Below are 23,891 nucleotides of genomic sequence, written 5' to 3'. Positions count from 1 at the left end.
AAAAAAAAAAAAAAAGCAGTTCTAGAACTCCAAAAGCCACCAAAGAGGCTGGAAGCAGCCCCAGAACAGTGCTCGGAACATCCCGGCCTCTGACCTTTCCTAGCTCCCTTTGCTTCGTGGGCCAATCATGCTGCCCCAGTTCCAGACCACTGTGTGGTCAGTTCATAGGGCAGTTGACAGCCTACAATTACCTTTCCTAAGCCCTGAAATCTCAACTGGGAACCATTAAGTCATTAAAAAAAAAAAAAGAAAAGAAAAAGCCTTAAGCATTAACTGCAAACAAAATAGTGATGGCCCAGTCTCTGATTAACAAAGAATCCAGAAGAGGAACATGGCATCTTCACAAAACCTCCAACTCTACCAAGAAGGTCCTAGATGTCCTGATGACACTAAGAACTGAAACAGGCCCAGGGGCTCTGGAAACTGGAAGTATTCCCGACCTTCTGCAGAGCCAGATGGCAAAAGACTCAGCCAGCCGAGATTTCTGGGTTCAGAGCACAGGGCACAAAAGTGGGCAGAGGCAGCAGGCCCTCTCCTGCTGCTGTGGGGCATCCTCCCCCGCCAACTCTGCAGACTCACTCAGAGGCTCAAATGGTCTGAGACGGCCCCTGATAGTGTCACCCACCCAGGAGTGCCAGTAGGGAACACAAGACCCCTCTTGGTCTTCCTGTGTGGGAACCCCTCTGGCTTTAGAGCTGCTCTCTGTGCAGCTGCTCCAGGAGATGACCCCATTTCATCAGTCTGCTGGGGCCCCAGCAAGCACTCACATCAGACAGGTGGACCTTGTTGCTGGACTTGTCAAACACTTCAATGGTGATCACATACAGGCGGCCAGTCTCGAGCACCCACCTGTCACCAGGGTGGACTGTGAACCCTAAAAACAGTCAAGAGGGAGAGGTCAGGCACTGGGTATGGAGGCCCCACAATTCTTCAATGGCCCCTACTTGGAGAAGCACTGGCTGTTGGCAGGGGGCGGGGGCTACATTAGCTCTGAGCCCTCAGCTGACTGGTTTCTGGGGACCAACAGTGAATGCACCCTGCTCAGACTACATAGGGCTCCTCAGACCGGGATCTGAAACTCAGCAGGTCAAGGCTACCAGGCCATAGCAGGTCTGGCAGAGCCCATAGAAGGCTAGACTCTGAGGCTGCAGTGGATGCAGCCTGAGACATACAAGAGAGTCCAGCCAGAGGCCGTGGCAGACCCTGCCATGGTACAGGTGCAGGTGGAGGCCTCGGCGGCTGTAACCTGCAGCCACAGCTGGTCACATCCCTGAGGTCAGCGAGTCAGGATCTAAGGGGACAGCAGGTCTAGCTGGAGGCCATGCAGGTCTAGGTTCTCAGGCCATAGCAGGCATCACTGGGAGCAATAGTGAGGGTAGACTCTCATGCTAAAGCAGGGCTGGGCTCTGAGATCACAGCACATAAATCAGGCTCTGACCCTTCCTAAAATAGAGATCCAGTATCTATAAAAGGTCAAGCCTGAGAACACAGTCAGTTGAGGCCCTGAGACTATGTATCCTGTCTGGGGCCATGAAAGTTCTGAGGCCAAAGCAGCTCTGGGAGCAGAAAGGTCCAGATCTATGGCAGTGACACTGAAACACTCAGGCCTGAGGCCATGCAGGTCCAGACTCCGAAGTCTCATGGGGAGTCCTGGAAAGCTTAGGGTCTGAGGCCAAGGAGGTGCACGCTGGGGTCATACCCAGGCAGGTCTTGCTCACCATCAGTACAGTCTGAGCCACAGCAGGTCCAGCCTGAGCACTAATAATGTCTAGATCATGAGAAACAAGGTCTAATCTGCGATGGTATAAGAAGCACACAGCTTGCCTGGAGTCTCGACACTCAGCCCAAGGCGGGTCTGGGCTTTTAGGCCATGGCATAGCAGGCCTAGCCCACACCAAGCAGGCCTAGGGTGGAGGCCACAATAGAACCCCCACCCAAGATGACGCTGGCCTCCCATAAGTCCCCCGAAGTCTTCCCCTGCGCTCATGTTACTAACTCCCTACCTCTGCCCTGCCGAGGTCCTCATGCCCTGGTGTCTTTTCATAAACCCAAGCACCATACCCTGTCTCACAGCCCCTAAAGCCCAGTGCCCAGCCCAGGCCAGGCACACAGAAGGCACTGAGGAACACTTCTGAGCCGATGCAGCTCCTGAGATGCAAAGAGCCGATGCAGCTCCTGAGATGCAAAGACCTCCTTCCTCAGTGTCACAACCTTGTCACTCAGATCTGCAAAAACAACCACTTTCCATGCTGGTGAATATGAGGACCTAGGGAGTGTGCTACACGTTAGGTTCTCGCGACTGAACAGCTTCAGTGTAGGCCTCTGTCTGAGAAAGGATGGGTTGCCATGGTAACTGTATGACATGGGTACCCACAGTCTCAACTGCTGTCCGTCACAGCAGCTTCGAGGCCCTGGCTGTGCCTCTCAGGGTGGTCACCACTGAATGTTCCTCTCCTCCTTTCTCAGACCCGTCTCCTTCCTCCACTGCTCTTCCTGTCCTGTGCTGCTTTGCAGAGCCCCCACCTGCCTGCTGGCCCTGGCCTTACAGGTGGTAGAAATGGTCAGGGTTGAGAGCTGTTGGCTCTTCTCTTTTTTCTTCTCTGTCTGGTGCTGAGGATCATACTCAGGGCCTCACACACGCTGGGTGAGCACTCACAGCTAAGACCCCAGCTGCTGTTTTGGTTTTTTAATTTCCTGAATTTGTGTACTCACAGCTGAGCAACACCCAAGAGGCCCCAGGATACTCACCCAAGTACCCAGGCTCAACCACGTAGATGGTGCTGTTGGGCAACCTAGAAGCACCCTGCATGCGGATACCTGAGTTCTTGATTAAGGAACAGAACACAAGACAGCAAGTAATCTAGCCGGCGGCCGCAGCGTAGCTCAGTAACCTGATAATCACACGGCATAGAAGAAGTGCTGGAACCTGCCCCAGCCCCAGCCTCAGCCTCAGCCCCAGCCCCAGCCCCAGCTCCAGCCCAGGCAGAAAGGAGCAAAAGCATCTCCCTAGGCAAAGGTCTTGCCGCATTGCTCCCCTAGCGAAGCAGAATCTCTATAAGGGACCCCAGTGGTCAAATGGCACACACATCCCTGGGCCCTCAGCAACACAGGTGGACGTGTGGAAACAGCTCCCCCAGCCCCTCTAGGGGTCTGCAGGCCCTGAAGTAGTCTCTATAGGAAGTGAAGACAGTGGGCTCCCCCAGCTAGCCCTCTCCTGGGCATCTCTCCAGCGAGTCACCCACAGAGGTGAGCAATTCCATGCAGCGGTGCTGCTATTTCAGTTCTTTCTGATTTTCAGACGGCTGGGGGAAAACAGGGCTATTTTTATCTTCGGCTGGCTTTCAGGGAGAGAAAAACAACTTGACTTCAAAGCAGCAGACATGACGTGCCAACGCAGACACCCTCCGCCTGGGAAGAGGATACTCCGGTGGCTGAGGACGAGGTTGCTCTGTCCCAGCTGCAAGGCGGTCACCCTCGATGTGTCCTGGGCCAGGAGAGCCACAGGCTGGGCAGGGTCTCCTTGCGGGCCAGGGATGCTGTTCTGAAGCTGCAGCTCGTATTGGTCAGAAGGCATGGAGAGTTCTGAGCAGGAAAAACAAACAAGAAACGCAGAGGGTGACAGGCAGTGAAAACGTGAACTGTCAGGTGCTGAGTGTCCTCCCGGCCTCCAATCTCTGGACCCTACTTGTCAGTACAGCTGTTGACAGTTTTGACTTAATTTCTCAGTGCTTTACGTTTTAATATTATTCTCGATGCCTGTGGACAAAGCTGACACACCATGAATTTTCAGAGGCAATCAGTTTTTTTTGTCACTGCCGTAAACTTTCTTTCTTCTTTTTCTATTTGACAACAGCCTCTGCCTGAAATTGCCAATTACTTGAAGAATGCTGACACTAGACCATTTCTTGTCACTGCTGAAGTGGGTGAGCTCTTTGCTTCCACACCCATGGGGGCTGGGGTTCTGCCTACCCTCTTGGGTTCCCACAAGTGTACATGGTCTTCCAAGGGGATTTGCCAGCTGGGTCTACAACTGTAAAGATCTGACTATGTTCTCAGTGATCCCTGCTCTGCCAGGTCACATGCATTTTATGGAGGAAAGACTTGGCCAATGTGGGCCAGGATGGACAACTTTCCAGGAAATAATGCATTTCGTGAAGGACACTGTTTCCCTCACCCCACAAGCACAGAGCACTTTTGATACAAAATGTGGGGCCTGGGTTGTATCTTGGTGGTAGAGTATGTGGGAGCATCTGCATTCTATCCCCAGCACAAAAGAAAGATAGAAACAGGAAGGACAGATAGATGGACAGATGGATGGACAGACACAGACAGACAAGCAGAAAAAGGAAAACAAATGGCACCTGATGACCAAGGAATGAAGATGCCTCCAGACTCACAAGCTCATCCCCTCATCTCAGCCCTCCACAAAGGGGACAGAACTACAGACCCCCACCAGTGAGCTGAGGGGCAGAGGAAATGAAGCTCAGCTTCCCCATGCGCTGTGGTTTGTGCCCTAGAAGCCAGTCCCCAGTGTGTAGGAACCAAGGGTGCTTCTTTAAGAGGTGGAGCCCTGTGGGAGGAAGGGGTCAGGTCACTGGGAGAGAGTTGTTAGAAAAGCCACATGTCTGGCTCCTGAACCTCTCTGGCTTCCTGTCTCCTCACTGTGCCATCTTGCCCTCTCACACATGCTTGTGCCATGAGGCCACAATGCAGCCAAGGAAGCTGCGAAGCCAAACAGAAGCCAGCATCACATCTCTGGGCCTCCACAGCCACAAGCTGAATAAGCCTCTTTATCCTGGAAAGTAGTAGCCATGGGGATTTTGTTTCAACAACAGAATACAGACCAAGAAGGGGCCCTGTGGCTGTGAAGAACACAGCAAAGACCCCCTCTCCAGCATCTCGACCACTTCCACACTCCCTCTCCTGAGGCCTCTGTTGGGAGCCACAGAAGCTGCACGTTGGTCAAATGTGTGGCAGTGGGACTAGGCCTCAGTGCCTAAAGCAGACAAGCTACCTCAGTCCTGACAAAAGCATCCTGACTGGTTAGTGTCAGCTACTAGTCACTAAGCAAACTTGTGTTGTGTGACAATAACTTTGCAAAGGTATAAATAAATGCCCCGACTGCTGTAGTGTTGGGGGGGTGGTTTGCCAATCAGTCATGGGCCACCACCTGACCCCGCTCTTGTCTTCTTGTCTTTTTCTCATTCCTACTGCCATTTCTCCCTATGGTGTACAACAGATCCCATCAAACCAATGGATCCCTACAGGCCTTAGAATGTTCCACGTAGCCTTAGCTCACTGTCACCTGTGGCCATGTCCTGCCCTCCAGTCAGAGAAGGGGTGGGAAAGAAGCCTGTGCAGGAAAAACCCCCAGGTTGAGTCTCTGGAAGGTATTATAACTAAAGCATCTTTCAAATTAACAATTCTGATCAGGATTCTGGAAGACAGGTGGCACACTCTTCTCCTGCCCTGAACTGTCACTGTTCTGCTCCAATAATTTGCCCCTAAATCAGAGGGTTCTCTGAGTATAGTCCCTGGGCCACTGGGCCACCTGACACCTGCCTGATCTTGCTGGTAGAGCTGATGCTTTGTATTCACAGGAGTCCCTAAGGCAGCCCTGGACCCTGACACAGGCTGAGACTGAGAATCCCTGAATATGTCCCTTAGCACGCACATACTATTCCCTCCTGAAGACAGGCAATGGCTCTGGCGGCTGGTGCATCATGTTCAAAATACAGCAGCACGGTATCATGAACACAGATCACAAGAAAGTCACACAGCTTCAAAAGGCAACATGACTGGATATAGCTTCCTGGGATACAAGATTCATCCCTAAAAAAGTTCTGTATGCAGGTCATCCCCTCCCGGAGATACAAATCCTATGAAAATAAGGGGCTCCTCTCACAGACTCTTTCCAAACCTCTCATGATATGGCACCCAATATCTGTGAGGGCTACCATAAGACAGCCAAAGAGCAAGTGTGCCTGGGGTCCTAAACCCTTTTACACCCAAGTCTTTGCCACATGAGCCCAGTCCACCACCATTTTTGTCACTGCTTGTCCTGCCTTTGTGTAACCAATCCCAATCCCAACAGGATTGAGGACAGCAGTCTGCCCTGCATTACCACAATGAAACACCAGAGGCACTCTAACATTATAAAGAAAAGAGGGCTGTAATCCCAGCACTAGGGAGAGTCCAGCCTGAACAATTTAGTGATTTGGTGGCATCAGTCTCAAAATGAAAAATACAAATAAGTCTGGGGATGTAGTTCAGTATGCAGATTCACAACCCAACCAAGAGAGGGACAAAACGGATGGGATGGGATGGGGTGGGGTGGGATGGGATGCGGTAGGATGGGATGGGGTGGGGTGCGATGGGATGGGGTGGGGTGGGATGGGAGCAGCTCAGAGGCAGAGTCCTTGCCCAGCATGTAACAAGGACTTGGGTTCAATACCTAGCACCTCAAAAAAAAAGGAAGGCGAGGGGAAGGGAAGTGAGGGGAGGAAAGGAGGGAGGGAGGCAAGCAAAGAATTTTGGTAGTCTCTCTACCTCCCAGTCCTGCAGACCCAAGGGCATGGCCCTGGCACTGGCTGAGCTCCCATGAGGCCTTCACTCCGACTACAATGATAGGAGCAGGGGCAAGAAGGAGGGTCACATAGTCAGGCAGGGAGCAGAAAGAAGCTGGGGGGAATCAGGCTCAGGGTCCTTAAGAGGCTCAATCCCTTTCAGACTTCAGTGATCTCAGGACCAGCCCCCTCACTCTACTTCACAGCTTCCCACAGAAAGAACTAAGACTACAATACTCAAGGTTTCTGGGGACCAGCCACATCAGCGCCAAGGATGTAGAGCTACTAGAGTCCATTGTCCCCCACAACTGCCCCAGCTCCAAGCTCCAGGTGCCCCCTCCTCTCCCTGCCTTCCAGAAGAGAGGGGTCCCAAGACTTCCCTATCTTCTTCCTGCCCTGGACTGACCTCAGGAAGCCCAGTACCCACCAAAGTGTTGGCGCACAGTAGGTGTTCATTAAATGCATTTTAAAAAGGAAAGCAAAGAGAAAGGCAGAGGAAATACAAACAGAAACACAGAAAGAAAACTCAAAAGAAAAGAAAACCTTGAATTAACTTGGAGGTGTAGGATCCAGCATGGAGAAGACCATGGGCCGTCACCCACCTGCAACTCCCTAAGCAGCCCACAGAGGCCCCGAGAGAGAAATCTGTGAAAGCCAGGTCCCAGGGATGATGCCAATCTCTGCCTATTAAACATGACAGTGGTGTGAATTATATTTCAATTATCAAACCCTACTGAAGGAAAATGAGGACATTGCCATTGTTGTCTCACCAGCTGCCTAAGACCCTGGCAGGCCAGACCTTGGGCTCCCAGGCAACCACCCGGAAGCCACTTGGGGCCCTGGCAGCTGTCTCTCCGATCACTTCTTTCCTACTTACTCTGATGTATCTTTCACAGGCTCCAGTGTTTTGACTTTGATGGCAGATCAGTGACCAAATCCCCCAGTTGCCTGGTCCTTCTAGAGGTGGGTCAGGAGTACCTGACCTAATGCAAAGGGAGTTCTTCCTGTGATCAACCCAGCCCCAGCCCCAGAGCTTGAGGACTCCCAGGGTATTCATGCCTTAGTTTACACATCCATAAAATGGGTTTTTGTAAAACCCATCTCATTCAAGTTCTTGAGTCACAACACACAGAGGCCCCAGGATCTTTCCAACCATCAAGAAGTGCCTAGTCATGGTGAAGTAGCATCAGCCACACCTGGCCTTTCCAGACCCCTGTTCTCAGATCCCAGTAACATTCTGGCCTTTCAACATCCTTCCTCCTTGCACTACTCCTGAGAATGCTGCACTGCTATCTTCAGAGCTCCACCTCTGAGCTATAGAAAGCCTCAACTAGGGTGGTCCTCACCTTTCTAGAACCTTCTTTATACCAAAGCCAGGCTTCATACACAACCTTACCCTCTGACTCAAACACCAAGCAGAGGACAGATGGCACCTGCCTACCACATGGCAGCCACCCAGGAATGATGAGCTCCTATCCCTTGAACTAGGTCCCTTGTTAGAGAGGACACAGAGGCAGGAGCAGACTGTCCCAGGCACCCTCGGCCTTAGGAGAGACTGAGTGCCCTGCCACCCAGGAACAACTAGCCCAATGTGCTGCTAGCAGCTGAGTGGGGCTTTGATGATGTGACGTCCTTCAAGTCTCCATCTGTGGGCAAGGGCTCAGGTGACCTATAGGTGAAGCATCTCCATGCATCCTCACAGGGAGACCCCACATCACAGGTGGTGAAGTCATCCGCCAGGATGCATGTCCAAAGCCCTCGTGAGGACAAACCTACATACGCATTCTGGTACCTGAGACTCCTCATGCCCTATGTTCTGGTGGAATCACACGTGTGTAAGTGTGAACAAAAGGGTCACAATTCTTAGAACAGTCACTCTCTAAATATATCTCATATTCTCAGTGCTTTAGAATTTCCAGAACAACCCCACTCCTGCCAACCCATGCTGTCCTCGAAGATGGGCAGAAAGGCCTCCAGGGCTTATGTGGGAAACAGAGTCCTGGGTGAGGGTGGCTTGCTCAAGTTCACGTGGAAGTCGGCAGCACACCACCACCAAAACCCATGGGAAGCCCATGGCTCGAGTTGCTCAAACTGAAGGGATAAAGATGCCAAAGAATTGGAGCAGAGACTCAGGTATTGGCACAGGACATTCACAGTGGCATCTGTCTCAGTGGCATTATTCACAGTGGCATCATTTACAAGAGCCAAAAGATGGGTCCACGTGTCCACCAACAGAAGAGTGGATGTATAAAACGTGCTCTCATCCATACAATAGAATACTGTTCAACATTTAAGGGAATTCTGCACATTTCAACATGGATGGGCCTGGAGGACAGGATGCTGAATGAAATAAACCCAACACAAAAGGTCAAACACCATAAGATTGTTCTTCTAAGGGATCCCAAGAGGAGTTAAATTCATGGAGACATAAAGTAGGATGGTGGCCATCAGAGGCCAGGATAGGGTAATGGGATTTCAGATTTCATGAGGACAGAGTCTGAGAAATTGGGAAGTTATAGAGACGGGTAAAGGTGACTGATGGCCAGAAAGAAAGAGAACGTTTTAAAGCCACTGAGCTATGTACTAAACATGGTTGATGGCCAACTTTTTTGTTTGTCTGGTGCAAGAACTGAACTCAGGACATTGCACTTGCCAGGCACATGTTGTGTTTCTGAGCTACATCTCTGGCACCGATGATGGTCAACTTTCTGCTGGGTGTATCTATCACAATTAAGAAGGGCAGAGGGTAGACCCACCTGTAATCTTCCCCTGCCTGACCTTCTGCACCTTGTAGCAAATGGAGGTCCCCGCCAGCAGGTAGACGTCATGCGCTGGGTTCAGGAGGATGTTTTCCAGAATCAGTAGCCTGACCTCAGCAGGGCGCACACTCTTGACACAAGAAAAGGACAGAAAAAGTGAGGTGAGCACAGGGAGAGAGACATAGGAAGAGGTGGGCAGGAGAGAATTTGTGTTTTCAGGGCTGGGGATGAGCCCAGAGCCTGGCACAGGCTAGGCAATGCTCGGCCGCGGAGCTACACTCTTGGTCCTGGCAGCTCTGCTTTGTTTTTAACTTCCCCATATGTTCCTAAAGGAATGGGTATGTGAAGGTGAAAAAACAAGATGCCACTCTCTGGCCCCAGAGGAACCCGTAGTTGTAGCGGACATGGACTCAATGGGCATTACCAAAAGTCTATGAGCGCTGCACTCCGCGTTGATCTAACTAACGGCAACCAAACAGAAAGAAAGGGAGGAGCCAGGAGGGAGGCTGCGGCCACCAAGAGCTTAGTTCTCACCCCACAAATCCAGGGAGGCTGAGCAGGCCCAGGCCAGCTGCAAAGGAAAAGCACTGTGTGTCCAATGAGCCCTTATCTTGGGCCCTGTCCCTTGGCCTGCCCACCCCTCATCCCCATGTCCTCCTCAGGAAACACTGTGGAACATGAGATGGGAGAAGACCTCATGGTGCCCTACTAAGTGCAACCTCAAGGTATCAGATTCCACAAGGGCCGGCGCCTCCTATTGGGAGCTACTGATAGCCTGGAAAGCTGCAGGAATGAAAGGCAAAGCCAGTGATTCTCAGGGGCAGAAATGCAAAGGCGCTGTCCCTGTGGAGGTGCAACTGCTATCACCTTGCGGATACTGGGCACTACTGCATCTCTACAAATTCACCTTAGAAAGGACAAACACTCCAACACACCTGATGTTAAATTCAGTCTCTGACACATTACGGGGACAGCAAGCCCTTCCTGTGGGCCCAGGCTCTGTGGTAGGTGCTTTCTAGCCCATAGGCTGAGAAGCTCACTTACTAACAACACAAGGGACAGTGGGTCTGTCATCCACCCTAGCCCAGGAGCCCAAGATGGACATACTGCCTCCGGGTACCATCTGCAGAGTCCTGAGGACAGGCCCCAGTGACTCAACATGTCCTGTTGCCAGAACTCTACAGGATCCCCAACTGGCTAAACCACTAGAGACAGTAGGGCTAGATCAGAAGAGGACTGCGCTTTGTCCACCACTTCACAAAATTCAATGGTGGACAAAGTTCCCTATGTGCCTGCCTGTGCTCCAGAACTAGGGAGATGACAGGAAGATCCCAGGGCTGTGGTCCAAATCGAAGCTTGGGCTCGAGGAGAAACCAGGACCTGGGTTAGGCCTGCACCTGGTTCCCCACGGTCTCAGGTCTCAATCTCTCCCACTGCCAGCTTCTGTGGAGAAGGAACAAGAACCCAGCTCTCCACAAATCAGCCCACTGGGTGGGGCTGAGCAGGGGTTCAACAGGTAGTGACAGCATGGGGTGGGGGCACTAGGTCCTGTTTTATCGCTATATTGCATAGGGTAGGGAAGGGGCACCCGTTAGAAACGAGCAGTTACTGAGAATGTTCTGGGAAGTCCCTCAAAACTGAGATCGAGCACTGACTCCGTGACCCCAGAGACAGGGACCTCAGGAGCCTCCCTCTGCCATCTCTTCCAACAAAGGCAATCAACACACAGATGTCGTAATGCTGCAGAGCAGGCTCCCCTACCCAACATATCCGCAGGTCTGAGCAGGGACAGGCCCCATAACCCACCTTGTAGACAGCCTCCTGGATGCGAGCCTTGAGTTTGGAGCTCCCAGTCTTCATCCCAGACACCAGAACAGTGTCCCCCTGCTTCGCCGCCTTCTCCATCTCCGAGATGTAAGAAGGAGGGATGTAGGTAGACTCCAGGAAGGTAAGGATTCTGGGAAAGGAAGTTGTTGTCAGACCTGAATGTCAGGTACCTCAGAGTCTAACACAAGCTTCGCCATTATGGGAACCTCCTTGTGGGCTTCTGGATGCTGGAACACGTGGTAGTCCCCTCTCCACACAGTGCTACCTAGAAACATGAGCCTGCAAAGAACTATCAGCATTGCCTTGTGCCCCATGAAAAGTGCACTCTTCAGCCCAACCCAGCTCAAGTCAGAAGCCTGGAAACTGACCTGTATCAACACTCACACTGATATGCATTCAACTGGGAGACAACTGGCTCCCCAAAAGAGGAAAGTGGAGCCCACGGAAACCAACCCCCAATCTGGTGCTAGCCAAAGAGGGACCCCATGCGACCCCAGGAAAAAGCTGAGGCTGGCACACAGGGCAGGCCTGAGAGGTCCCTCTCTTTTAATTTGCAAATGAGCCCAAGGTTTTGCCCAAGTGAGAGCGATCTGCCTGACACGTGTTCGTTCACTCTCTCCAGGTCACCTGGTGCTGCGTGCCACACGATTTACTGCCTCATCCAGTTGTCAGGTGTCCCCTGCTGCATCTTCTGAAATCACAGGACAGTCTGGTTTCAGCATGCCTCAGTATTCCAGCTCTTTGGAATATTCAGTTCACCTACTAAGCTGCCTGAAAGCTTAGGGAGTAGGGGGTCAGGACAGAAAACAGGCCTGGTGGCCCAAAAGTTGGCAGGAAGCAGGGAAACTCTAAATCTCCAGCATGCTCCAGGCCCCACAAGGGGTCTGGGCTCCCAGCCAACTGCCAACCTGCCTAGTGGCCCTCAGAGGTAACCACAGTGATTATGTCTCACAGGGGAAGAGGCTGAGACTTAGACAGGTACTGGTCCTTGGCAAATGCCACAGGCTGGAAGCAACAAAGCCAGGATTAGAAGCCAGGCCCTATGACTCTAGGGCCTATGTTCCTACGCGTAGGGACTATCTGAACCTCAAAGCTAGTCCAGAAGCCAGGTGGAGGGTAAGGGTCCCAGCCCCAAGAGATTTCTCAGCCCAAGAAGACAACTCAGCCCACTGGGCGAAGGTAGCCTTGGGAGTGAGGACACCTGCCTTGGACACAGCCATGTGTAGAGCCAGACAGAGAAGAGTGTGGTGGGGTCCCATATCACTACAGCCTGCTTGGCCAGAGGGGGACTTTTAAAGGTGGAAACAAGATCAGAACCTTAACCCCTTCCGCCCTGAAGTCCTTATTAACAACCATAAAAGGGCGAGGAAGCTACTTTGTAGGGGAAATGGCTTCCTGGCAAATGCCACCTCTCCCAAGTGACCCCAGTGACCATTGGCTGCCATGGGCTGACAGGAACAGTCACTGCTTTCAACTTGAGCTGGATTGGGCTCAAGAGTCTGCACTTTTCATGGGGCACAAGGCAATGGTGACAGTTCTTTGCAGGCTCATGTTTCGAGGTGGCACTGTGTGGAGAGGGGACTACCACGTGTTCCAGCATCCAGCAGTCCATAAGGAGGGATACTGATTCCTGCCCAGCACACAGAGCTCCAAATTGGACAGGGGCCTCTAGGGTGCTCCCAGGAGATGGACCACAGCCATGGAAGGCTCCACTCCCACTCTGTCCAGGGTATCAGAAATGAACTTTTCACTTTGTCAAATATGAATTTAAATAGCCAGATAGAGTTATGGCTGCCAAGTTGGATAATGCAGATTTACACAGGTCTGAGTTCAAATCCCAGTCCTGTCGCTTAGCATTTTCCACTCCTACAGACGGAAAATGCAGAGGAGAGAGCTATGGCCAGCCCACCCAGTTGCAGCAGGGATGAGAGAGTCAAGACACTTGAGGTGTCTGTCTGCTCCCATGCACAGGAGCCCAGCTGGCCATGCTCCCAGCTGAAACCTGCCTCCCTCTAACCTGCTCCCCACCAGGAACACCGGCTCCCCACAAGGCCACACACCCATTCCCTGGTGTGTTAGACGAGACAGCACTGTGTTCTCTGTGTCGTCTCCTGTCACCAGCTAGACATTCCAGTCTCTATGCCACGCTCCCACAGAGCACACCGGAAACGTCCAGGTGGCTCCACAGCTGGGGGAAAGGAAAGTCTTGCCCTGCAGTCACCAGGAATGTCTGTCACCAGCTTCTGGGAAGGATCCTGGATGTCCACAAAAGGCCCATGACGTCCTCTATCCTGGGTCCCCCTATCCTGGCCAGACCTCATCAAGGTGCATCTTACCGTAGTGCATTGTGGGAGTCTGAGAAACCGTCTGCCTCTGTGTCCTTTACAATCGTCCAGTCAAAGACCAATCCTGCCAGAGTGCTGAAGGTGTTCCCTGGAAGAGTAGACAGACAGGAGAAATTCTGTGGAGTTAGAACCCATGTAAGGAGATACAAGAAGCACACTCAGTTACCTACAGGAACCATGCTCAGCACTAACCCTACAGAGCAGGTGTCCAGCTGCCATCTTAGGAAGAGTAAATGAAGATGGAAGGAAAGATGCCTCTTGCTCATAGACATGAGCAGGATGAATTGGGCCAGGATGTAAACCCAGGCCAGCCTGAGTGAAAGTCCATGTTCTTCCCGCTGTACCTCCCAGCCTCTGGCTGCTCCCAATGGACTCGGTGTAGATATAACACCACCGCCCTCCCATCTGTGAGCACTTTACAGTTTAGGAGGCAAAGGAGCAAGGCAGGAGAAGCAGTGTCCAGCAGCTGCTTTCACATAACTTTCTTGTCTCTTCTCCTCAACTGTGACACTCTTGATGTCCCAGGGTTGGGGGACAGAGAGCCAGGCCTGGCCAGCCTGAGGTCTGAAGGCCTGGCTCACAGCCTGTGTGCCTTCTGAGCCACTGTTCCACTCAACCATTACCACAGGCAAATCCCACTCCCACGATGGCCTGAAAAGCCCAACTCTGGCCACTGGGTCTCATCCTCTGTTGTCTAGGAACTGCCTCTGCTCTCCACACGGAACCACATTCTCAGTGTTGCCACACTCTGTCCCCCCATCCTATTCCACATTCCTCATCCACATTCCAATAAGCCAGCCCCCAAACAGACACAGCAGGGGATCTCCAAAGGCTCTTCCCATAGTATGAAGGGGTACACTCTTTAGAATGGGACAGACATATGATCCTGCCTGTGCCCACCCAGGACCCCAAACAGTCCAATTAAACCCCACTTAATGGGAGCTCCAGAAAACAGTGCTATGCTTGCTGTTAGTCACTGGGTTCTGTTTAGGAAGGGACTCTGTCCACGGTCCCTTAGGTGTCCTCCCACCAATGTGAGGAACTGGTCAGCAAGGAAAAACCTCATCTGGATGATGTGCAGAGGGATCATTTTTCTTAGAGGTCTGGGGGAGGATTTGAACCAATGAAAGTGACAGGACCCCAAGTATTCTGATTTAGGGCATTTGTCCTAACATCCTTAGGTAAGGAAGGCAAATACAAAACCTCTACCACAGAAGCACCGCAGCTGCCAGAAACTCAGGAGCCCCCTGCCGCCTAGGGAGGGCTGAGGCCTTCCTTTGATACCACGGGACAAGGTGCTCACCTCCTCACAGCACAGCTCCTTCCTCTGCCCAACACCCCTGACCAGGAGAACTTTATTCCCCCAGTGGGCTACAACAGTGCCCGTAAAGCATAGCCAGCCCAGGGCCTCAGGGCAGAGGCAAACATGGCGACTTTGTGGACCGACCCCTGTGACTGAAACAGTTTGAGAAATAGTCATGAGAGACTCAGTATGAAAGCACTGGAGGCAGTTGTTATAAGTTTCTACCTTGATGTCCCTCAAAGCTTCACACGCTCCTCGCTCCCCGGTAGGGCCTAGGGGAGGTGATCGGATCCTGGGGGTGTTACGGCTGTCAGTGGGCTGGTCCACTGCTGAGCTTATAGTGAAATGTGATGCTGCAGGTTGACATGGGGTGAAGTGGTATCACTGGGGGCGTGGCCTGGAAGGGTTCACCTTCCTCCTCCTCCCTTCTTCCTCTGCTTCCCACCCCCTTGCTGTGAGTAATTCTCTGCCCCTCTGCTGTGCAGCCCTGCTTTGGAGCCAGCTGACTATAGACTGACACTTCGACCAAGCGTTAGCCAAGATAAACCTCACCTCCTTTAACCTGCAGGTCCCAGTGAAGAGGAAAACAATGCTCCCCTGATTCCCGTCCACTCACGCCTTGCACACCAGCACAGGGGTTTCCACCCAGCTCACCTCCAAGCACCACTGCTGCCTTGCATAAAGCAACAATGAAAATACCCACTCGTGGGTTTGCTGGGAGTGTCACCTAGAAGGCGCTGGTCACTACTACCCTGTCATAGACAGGAGACAGAGGCAGCAGATGCCCTGCAGGGGAGCCTGGTGGGAAGTCACATGCCTTGACATTTCAGCAGATGCACATGGAGCTCTGTCTTTAGCATCTTCGCTTCCTGTCTCCCCTGGGAGCCCACCACACTCAAAGCTGGGAGAGGAGGAAGTGGGGTCCTTCCAAGAGCAGGAAGGTCCTCTCACTTCTGAGTTAGCTGACTCACACAGCTGCATGTGCCAGGCCCTCCACGTAGATGAGAATGCCAGGCCACTTGCTCAAAAAGCAGAGAAAAGTGCCAGAAGCCTGGGAGGGGAACAGGAGAGTCCCAGACAGGTGGCTGAGAACCCATCCCAGGAAGCAGGGAGGGGGGCAGGAAGCAGGACTGTAAATTACTATGGCTCCGTATCCCCAACACACGCTTGCCTGTCCCATCAGACTCCACCTTCAAAATAGTCTAAAAGAAATTCATTAAACATGTCAAGGCAGCACTGGCTGAGCACTGAACCAAGCCTGGGCCCTGAGGAGCCTGTGGCTCTGGGTGAAGCTAGTTGTGTGGGCGACATGCGGAGACTGACTTCCAGCTGGCGAAATACAAGCAGGAGAGACCACAGTGTGGCCACTCATTTCCATCCTCTGACCTCCAAGAAAGGAGGGGATCAGGTAGGTCCCCACTCCACAGAACAGGCCCAAGAGGGACACATTCTGAGGGAACTCTGCCAATCTGGAAGGAGAGGGAGGTGGCAAAATGGTTTCAAGAGAACTCTGCCCAAAGGTGTTCTCCATTCACGGGTACCTACTGCATGAGACAGACAGCACCCTTGATCCTGAAGTCTGACAGCTGAGGACAGTATTAACCCAGGCACCCAGGGCCCCAGGCACCAGGGGACACGCCTCTGTCCCAGTCCCAGGAGCACCACAAAGAACATTAAGCAACCTGACTGGACAAACATTTATTCGATGCCTGTTGGACTTAAAGTCCAGTGTCAAGCAGAAACATTCAGAAAAATGAACTGATCCCGACTCTCCCCACCAAGGGCTGAACTTCATGACCCTGACCTCCTCCAGTTCTACCAGAGTACAGGGCACGTGAGGGCTGGGAAATCATTTTGGAAGCATGGACTCAAGGCAGCCGTGCTGCAGACAGCCTTGGCCTGAAGCTGCAGTGGGGGTGCAGGAGTCACTGCTAAGAGAGCACCTGCAACTATGCCTTACAGTTTGGGGCCTGATGCCCCAAAGGCCATGTGCTGAACCCTCACTTGTAGCTGTGACACACAGCAGTGGCTCAGGAGGTGGGCCTGGCAGAAGGAAACAGAGTCCACAGGGACATCCCTAGAGGAGGATACTGGGACTACAGCCCCCCATCCCTCTCTCTTGGCCACCCAGGCTCCATGAGGTGAGCTGCCTTCCTCCACCATGCACTGCAGCCATGATGTGCTGAGGCCAAAGCAGCAGGTGTGGATGGACACCTCGGAAACCGTGAGCCCAAATGAACCTTCCTCAAGTTCACTCTCTTAGGTGCTTTTACAGCAACGAAAGGCTGACTGTTACACTAAAGGTAATAGCTTGATTAAGCTCACAGCTCTGGAGTCTGGCACTCCAGTATGGGGCTACCACATCTGGCTCAGGCTTGTGTCAATTCATGTTTTAACCCAGCAGCAGAGCAAAAGGAGAAGGTGGGCAGCATGTACAGGCACCGGTGCCTGAGTAAATGCAGAAGAGACAAAACACAAACAAAAGCCTTAGGACTGGGGAGATAGTTCAGTGGCCTAAGCACCTACCTGGCAAGCATAATGACCCAGGTTCGATTCCTGGTACCACATGCTGTGCCAGCCCTGAAACCCCAGGCATGCCATGCCGGCCACTGAAACTGGGCGTGGTGGCACATGTCTGGAATCCCAGCACTGGGGAGGCTGAGACAGGAGGATCACTATGAGTCTGACCTGTGTAGTGAGACCCTGTACCAAATAAACAATTAATTAATTTAAAAAATTTAAGAGTGCCTCATGTAAAGAAGTCATGTCGTCGGGTGGATAGTGTCCTCTAAGGGGACCAGGACCCTTCTCCTGCCGTGCTTCCTAGCCATGATGAAATGAGCAACTCCCATCATCCATGGCTCCTGCTGTGATGTTATCCTCATGTCCTGCCCACGAGTAACAGAGGCAGCCAACCAAGCACTGAAACCTCAGCAACCACGAGCCAAAATCAATCCTCCTTCCTTCAAGTTTCCATCAGAGCAACAGAAAGCTAGCACATTCCCTCACTCCCCTTACTGAGAGGTCACGCTGCAGCTCATAGTATGATGAGCCTCAGGGGAGGCTCCCTAGGAGAACTGCAACCCAACAAACTGCCATCTGATGCTGCCAGGTGGAGGGAAGGACAGTGTGCTGAGAGGGCAGCGCAGAGGTGTCTCCCTGGCCTGTCCACGTGCGTATGAATGTGCACATACACATGCACAGACGCACAAGCACACATGTGTGCTCAAGGCTTGGCCAGGAGGCTAAGGCCAGCCTGAAAGCCAAGCAAGAGAATAGCTCCGGCTATCACAACGTAGTCATCAGCCAGCCGCAGCCACACCTCACCCCTGCCCAGAATGTGGGCTCCCTGAGCCAGCTTTATTGCACAGGCCTAAGACTGCCCCAGTGTCCGCTATAGCCCCAGGTGCATAATCCAGGCTTCAGGGACACAAAGCCCAAGGAACGGCCATTGGCTGATGGCTCCAAGAAGACAAGTCCCAGCTTGGAGTGTTTTTATCTCTTCAACTTCCCCCCTGGCAACAATGTTTTCTTTCTGGCTGGAACAGCAGAGCTGGATGGGAGATGACACAGTGACCAAGAGAGTTCATGGGAGAGAGTACTCACCTTCCGAGTCCAGGGCCTGGATCTTCAGCTCTAGAGGGGAATCTTCGAGGTAGAGCTCGCGGGTAGTGGACACAATCTGAATGCCATGGATGAGGTCCACAATGGCATCGCAGCGCAGTACCTGGCCCGTAGCTACAGGGACAAGGAGAGGTGTCAGCACTGTGCCAGTGGCTTGCCACCACCACCCTGGGGCCTCAATCCTTGCTCTCTGGCAGAGAGGAGAGCAGCCAACAAAACAGCACCATCACAGGGCTCGGAGAGCTGAATCCACCCTGCAACTCCAGGTGTCTTAGCCCTTGGAGACATCTATCTGGGTCCTCAGGGCTGAAGGGTTTGGGACATTTCCACTGCCCACCAGGGCAGATTACACCTTGCATGTAGGTTTGTTCAGAGTGTATTCAGGAAGTTACATAAGTATGAGGACTTAGCATACACAAGAAGATATCCCCATTTGGCAGCCCCCTGTCTACACTGAGGTTAGGGACTGCACTTATCTTTGCTTGCTTGTTTGCTTATGCCGATGCCTTTATCAACTACACTAATGAACACATTCACTTACTCTATAAGTAAGCTGCACAAGTGGCACTACCCAGAGAGTTCTTTAAGTGTAGGGTGATAGCATGTGATACCAAGTTATTCTGATCATTCTCCAGGCACCATATAAAAAAATACTTGCTCACTGGTAATATTTTTCTGGAAAGCAATATGTGTGTCAAAGGCCATACATATGCTGCGGGGTGTGTGTCTATAGGCCTGCATACTCAAAAGGCTGGAGGGTCCCTCGTGTCTAGAAGTTGGAGCCCAGTCTGGGCACCATAATGAATCCCCATCTCAAAAAAATAATTTCATGTACTGTGAACATGTAAAATAGGGACACTATCCTAGGAAGGGAATTAGCAAAAGAACCAGAAAGAGTTGTCTGTATTAAAAAGATTTGTCTTTACACATACCCCTGAAATGAACATCTGAGAACATTCTAAATGCCCGCTATAAGGGAATGCCTATAGGACAATATCCTGCTAAAAACATGACAGGGCATTAAAAACAGTCCTATGGCAGGGGCTGGGGTGTTCCTTGGAGAAAGACCCTTCTTTAGCATGTGCAAGGCCTTTTCTAGCATGTACACCAAAGGACAATGGTAATAGTAATTCCATAGTAAACTAGAAGGCATTTCATGGGTGGTGGGAAAGCCTCGAGAGCTGTTCCATTGCTCTGTGAGCACAGCTGGGTCTCTGTAATCTTGCATTCCAGATTCTCAGATCTAGCCAGCCACAGACTGGAACTATTGAGCAAAATATTCCCCTGGCATTGAACATGTAGAAGTCATTTTCCTCGTTCTTATTCCCTACCAACACAGTATAATTTTCTGTAGTATTCACATCGTATTAGATATTGTATGCAATCTAAAGATGTTTTAAAATATTCAGAAGGATATACATAGGTTTTACATCAGAATTGTGGCTTTTTATGTGATTTGAGCCTCTACATATTAGTACTGGAGGGGGTCTGTCATCAATCCTTCATAGATACTAAGGGGCAACTGTATTTTAAAACCATACTATAGTAAATATGAAGAAAGATACAGAATCATGTATTAGATTGGGGCAACTTTATGCATCTTAACGCCAGTCAACCAAAACTCCTTTAGCAAGAGGAAGCCACATGCAGGCGTAAGGGGTGGCTGGACACTGTTTGGGCTACAGCAGCGCTGGTGGCCACTGGTCTTGATAGTTTGTTTCCTTGTCCCTCACCCCCTCACCCTCCCAAGGACCACACTCAGAACTCAAGCCCTTACTGATGTCCTCGGCAAAGATGATGCTGGTGAGCCGGGCGGGTTGTGTGAGCCGGGCCTGCACCACGGCTTTCTGGGAGCACTGGCGTTCATCCGGGCCCAGGGGTTCTATGCTGGCTACTTCTGGCCGGGTGGACAACCTGTAGTGAGAAACAAGAATTCACTCTGGAGTTACACTGCTGCAAGGCATGGCTGGGCCAGAAGCCAGAGTCATCCATCTGGGGCACTGTCCTGGATTCAAACACAGCACAGAGAAAACACACCAGGTTCAAATATTCTCAGAGGAGAAAAGGCACTCAACTGGGGTTCTTCCAACAAGACACCTGGCACCTGAGGGCAGGACCACTACACAGGGCAAATCGAACCAGAGAGTCCGCAGCTGGGAGTGGCTATTCAGTCAATGGTCCCTGTCCAAGGCTGCTCTGTAGAGAGGGACAGCAGCCCTTATATGCAGGGGACACATGCTTAGACCCAGTGTGTATCTGAAATGGTCAATCGTGCTAATCCTATCTGAGCTGTGTTTCCTTCTATTCATCAACTCTATCTTAAAGTTTATTTTGTAAATTAGGAATGGAAGAGATTAACAATACACAAAACAGAACAAGGGTAACCATACACAGTAATAGAAGCTACTAAAGATTACAGATTGAATTATTTATTTCTAAAATTCTCCATTTAACATTTTCAGAGTGCAGAAGGCCCCATGGGTAACTGAAAGATGGAAAGGTGTCACAGCGAAGGGAACTTCTGTAATTCTCTGTCAGCAGGAAATCCTCCCACGGTGTTCTACAAATGACTGCTTGAGTGAGGAGGGAACACCAGGTATCCTGGCTGACCTACAGCACACGCTAGGGGCACAGCAGGCACCCTGAAATCTTCCTCCTTCCCCAGAGAGCTTCTGCAGATCCTGCAGACCAGTAACTATAAAGACAACACTATTACAAAGTCCTGTGCACGCAGAGTGAGAATCCCTTGTGCCTCCTGAATGTTGATGGTGAGTGTTTCTCTAGTATGGAGTGAGGCAGATGCAGGCATCAGTAAGTGAAATAGGGTAGTGTGAGGAGGCTTCCCATACGATGAAGAACAGGGAACGACAGCAGGCACTGCCCGGGTTCTCACAGTGGTGGATAATCTTCACTGGTGACTTGACTGGCAGGAGAGATGATTAAGGGATTAGGAAAGCACACATCTGGGAGCACCTAGGTGGGTCAAGGGGCTGTGACCCTGGAGACTAAGTTCTGGCCCCTTCTTCTCAGAGTCTTCTCCTGTGCTCTGCTTCCTGTCTACCACAAGACAAGCAGCTCTGCTCCAAGTCTCTGCCATGGTGCTTCTGCCTTGGATCCAGTTCTGTGAACTGAAACTTCTGTAACCATTTCCTTCTTTGCTGGCATAAGTATGTCATGGATTTTGTCCCAGCCACAAAAAAAGTGATATGCATTCACTGCTTTCCTATCACTGGGACAAAATACCCAATACTTGCAAATTAAAGAAGGAGAGTTTATCTTATGGCGCAGTTTCAGTGGGCTCAGCCGATGATCAGTTGGCTCTGAAGTCAAAATAGCACTGGGAAGGGTCTAGCACAGTAAAGCTGCTCACAGTACATAGGTGAGGAGCAGAGCCAACAAGGAGGAGCCTGGGCCCAAAGGCATCCTTCCAGGTCCCACCCCAGGCTCCCACCTCTTCTGACCAGGCCTCACCTCTGCACACCATGGGACTTAGGGGACACTGTTGGTCTAAAGCCCAACAGTGAGGGCCTGCCCCTTAGCTCAGTTCTTTTTTTTTTTTTTCTTTTTTTTAAGGAAGGAAAGGTTTATTTAGCTCACAGTTACTGGAGGTTTCAGTCCATACTCATCTGGGTCCAATGCAGAGCAGCACAGAGCAAAAAGCAACCTTTCATGGTGGTGGCAAAGAGCAAGAGCACAAGGGAGGGGTAGCAGCAGCTCAGGCAGCTAGCTTCTCTTCCCACCTTACATTGTAATGTAAATTACCTGCCCCAGGGCAGGTGCAGCATCCACACCCACAGTGATCAATCACAAACTCCAGAAGCTGCCCCAAGACTGCATGCATGAGGCTTTGGGGGGACACCTATACACAAACCATAACATTCTGCCCCTGGACCCTCAAAGACTCATGCACATCCCTTTATGCAAAAGACATTCTAGTCCATCTCTATATTGCCAAAGTCCCAACCGTTTCAGCATTGCTGAAGATTCCAAGTCCCAAGTCTCCTCCACGATCCAAGGCAAACTGTCAACTGTGAGCCCCTGTACAAATGAAAACTTAAACACTTGCAACATTCAAAGGCACAAGATAAACACTACCATTCCAAAAGGTACACACAGCAGGATAGCAAGCTTTGGGACCAACACAAGTCCAAAATCCAGCAGGGCAAGCATTAAGTCCTCCAGTTCCATGTGGGACATCCCAAGTAATCTGTGATGAGTTGTGAGCTTCATGAGGCTCCGCCTCTGTGGCACTCGTGGTGGTAGCTCCCATGGCTTCTCTCTTAGGCTGGCTTTGCTCCCTCCTTGCAGTTTTCCTTAGATGATCCACGTTCCTGGCTCTTCCAAACTTCTGGGGTTTCCACTGAATAGGCTTCTCTCTCTCTTCTTCACACATTGCCCTCCCAGGGGCACACCGCCTGGCCTCCCAGGCCTTCTTCTGAAATCGAGGTGGAAGCCTTCTTAACCTCAGAACTCCTGCATTCTGAATGCGCCTAAAACGTGTGCCACGTGGATGATGCCAAGGTCTGCTGCCAGCTGGAGCAGTAGCCAGGTTTCCTTTTCTCTTGGCTGTAGGGGTCGAGTGGCTGGATGGCTGAGCACTCTTCCAAACCTGCCCTGATTTGGAGAAATAATTTCTGCATGCCGGTGCCATTCTGGAACATGGTGTGGCCGCCACCGCCTTTCTGGAACATGGGGCTCATCGGCTTTCCCTTCAAGGCAAAGTCCCTGACCTTTGCAGCTCAGAGGCAGCAAAGGGTAGAGACCTGCCTCCTCCTGTGATGCCCTCAGGCCATCCCTTCCATTCTCAGGTTCCTTCCCGGCAATGGAGATCCTCTCAGCTCAGCTCCATCGCTGCAGTCTACAGCTTTCTTGGCGCTTTCTTTCTGGCCTAGCTCACAACACTTTAAATCCTCCTGCTGGGCTCCTTGCTCTTTATTCTCAACATTAATCTGGCTAAAAGCCCCCAGCAACCACCAGGCCACTGCCCCAATATTTGGCTGCTTTGAAATATCTTTTGCCAGATTGATCAGTCCATCATGCTTAAACTCAGTCTCAGGCAAAGTCTCTGGACACGAGCAAAATGCAGACAACTTTTCTGCCAAGTCAAAACACAATTGGTCCAACAACCAATTCAGTCCTTCCCAGCAGAAACCTCCGCAGCCTGGACTTTACAGGCTGGCTTCCAGACAGTCTTCTGGTCTGAGCTCTGACCAGAATCTCCCAAGCAAAACAGCCGAAGCTGTTCCAGCTCTTTGCAAGTAGAGGATTTCTCCAAACTTTTCCTATCTCTTCCTATAAGCCATTCCCAAAACCTTGTAATCCACATGGTCAGGTTTATCCACAGCAACGACCCCACTCCTGCGGTACCAAATTCTGTCTTAGTTACTCTTCTCTCGTTGCTGGGACAAATACCCGACACTCAAAATGAACGAAGGAAAGGTTTATTTAGCTCACAGTTACTGGAGGT

At 51.4% G+C, this 23,891-nt stretch overlaps 1 protein-coding gene across 1 annotated transcript in view; it reads right to left on the bottom strand.

The window, feature by feature from the left end:
* Window positions 1-23,891, bottom strand: part of Nup210 (nucleoporin 210) — a 96,316-nt gene that overhangs the window by 58,540 nt on the left and 13,885 nt on the right. The window contains exons 2-9 of the mRNA XM_004648050.2: window positions 20,202-20,338; window positions 18,407-18,538; window positions 13,489-13,585; window positions 11,132-11,282; window positions 9,323-9,455; window positions 3,424-3,582; window positions 2,749-2,817; window positions 768-874 (exon numbers count right to left, since the gene is read on the bottom strand). Of these exons, the coding sequence (XP_004648107.1) occupies window positions 768-874; window positions 2,749-2,817; window positions 3,424-3,582; window positions 9,323-9,455; window positions 11,132-11,282; window positions 13,489-13,585; window positions 18,407-18,538; window positions 20,202-20,338 (985 nt within the window). The remainder of the gene's footprint in view (window positions 1-767; window positions 875-2,748; window positions 2,818-3,423; window positions 3,583-9,322; window positions 9,456-11,131; window positions 11,283-13,488; window positions 13,586-18,406; window positions 18,539-20,201; window positions 20,339-23,891) is intronic.

The sequence above is a fragment of the Octodon degus genome, unplaced genomic scaffold (genome assembly GCF_000260255.1).
Source record: "Octodon degus isolate 3935 unplaced genomic scaffold, OctDeg1.0 scaffold00350, whole genome shotgun sequence".
NCBI classification, from domain to species: Eukaryota; Metazoa; Chordata; class Mammalia; order Rodentia; family Octodontidae; genus Octodon; species Octodon degus.
The sequence above is the reverse complement of the archived record's forward strand: the minus strand, read 5'-3'. Positions and strand labels throughout refer to the sequence as shown.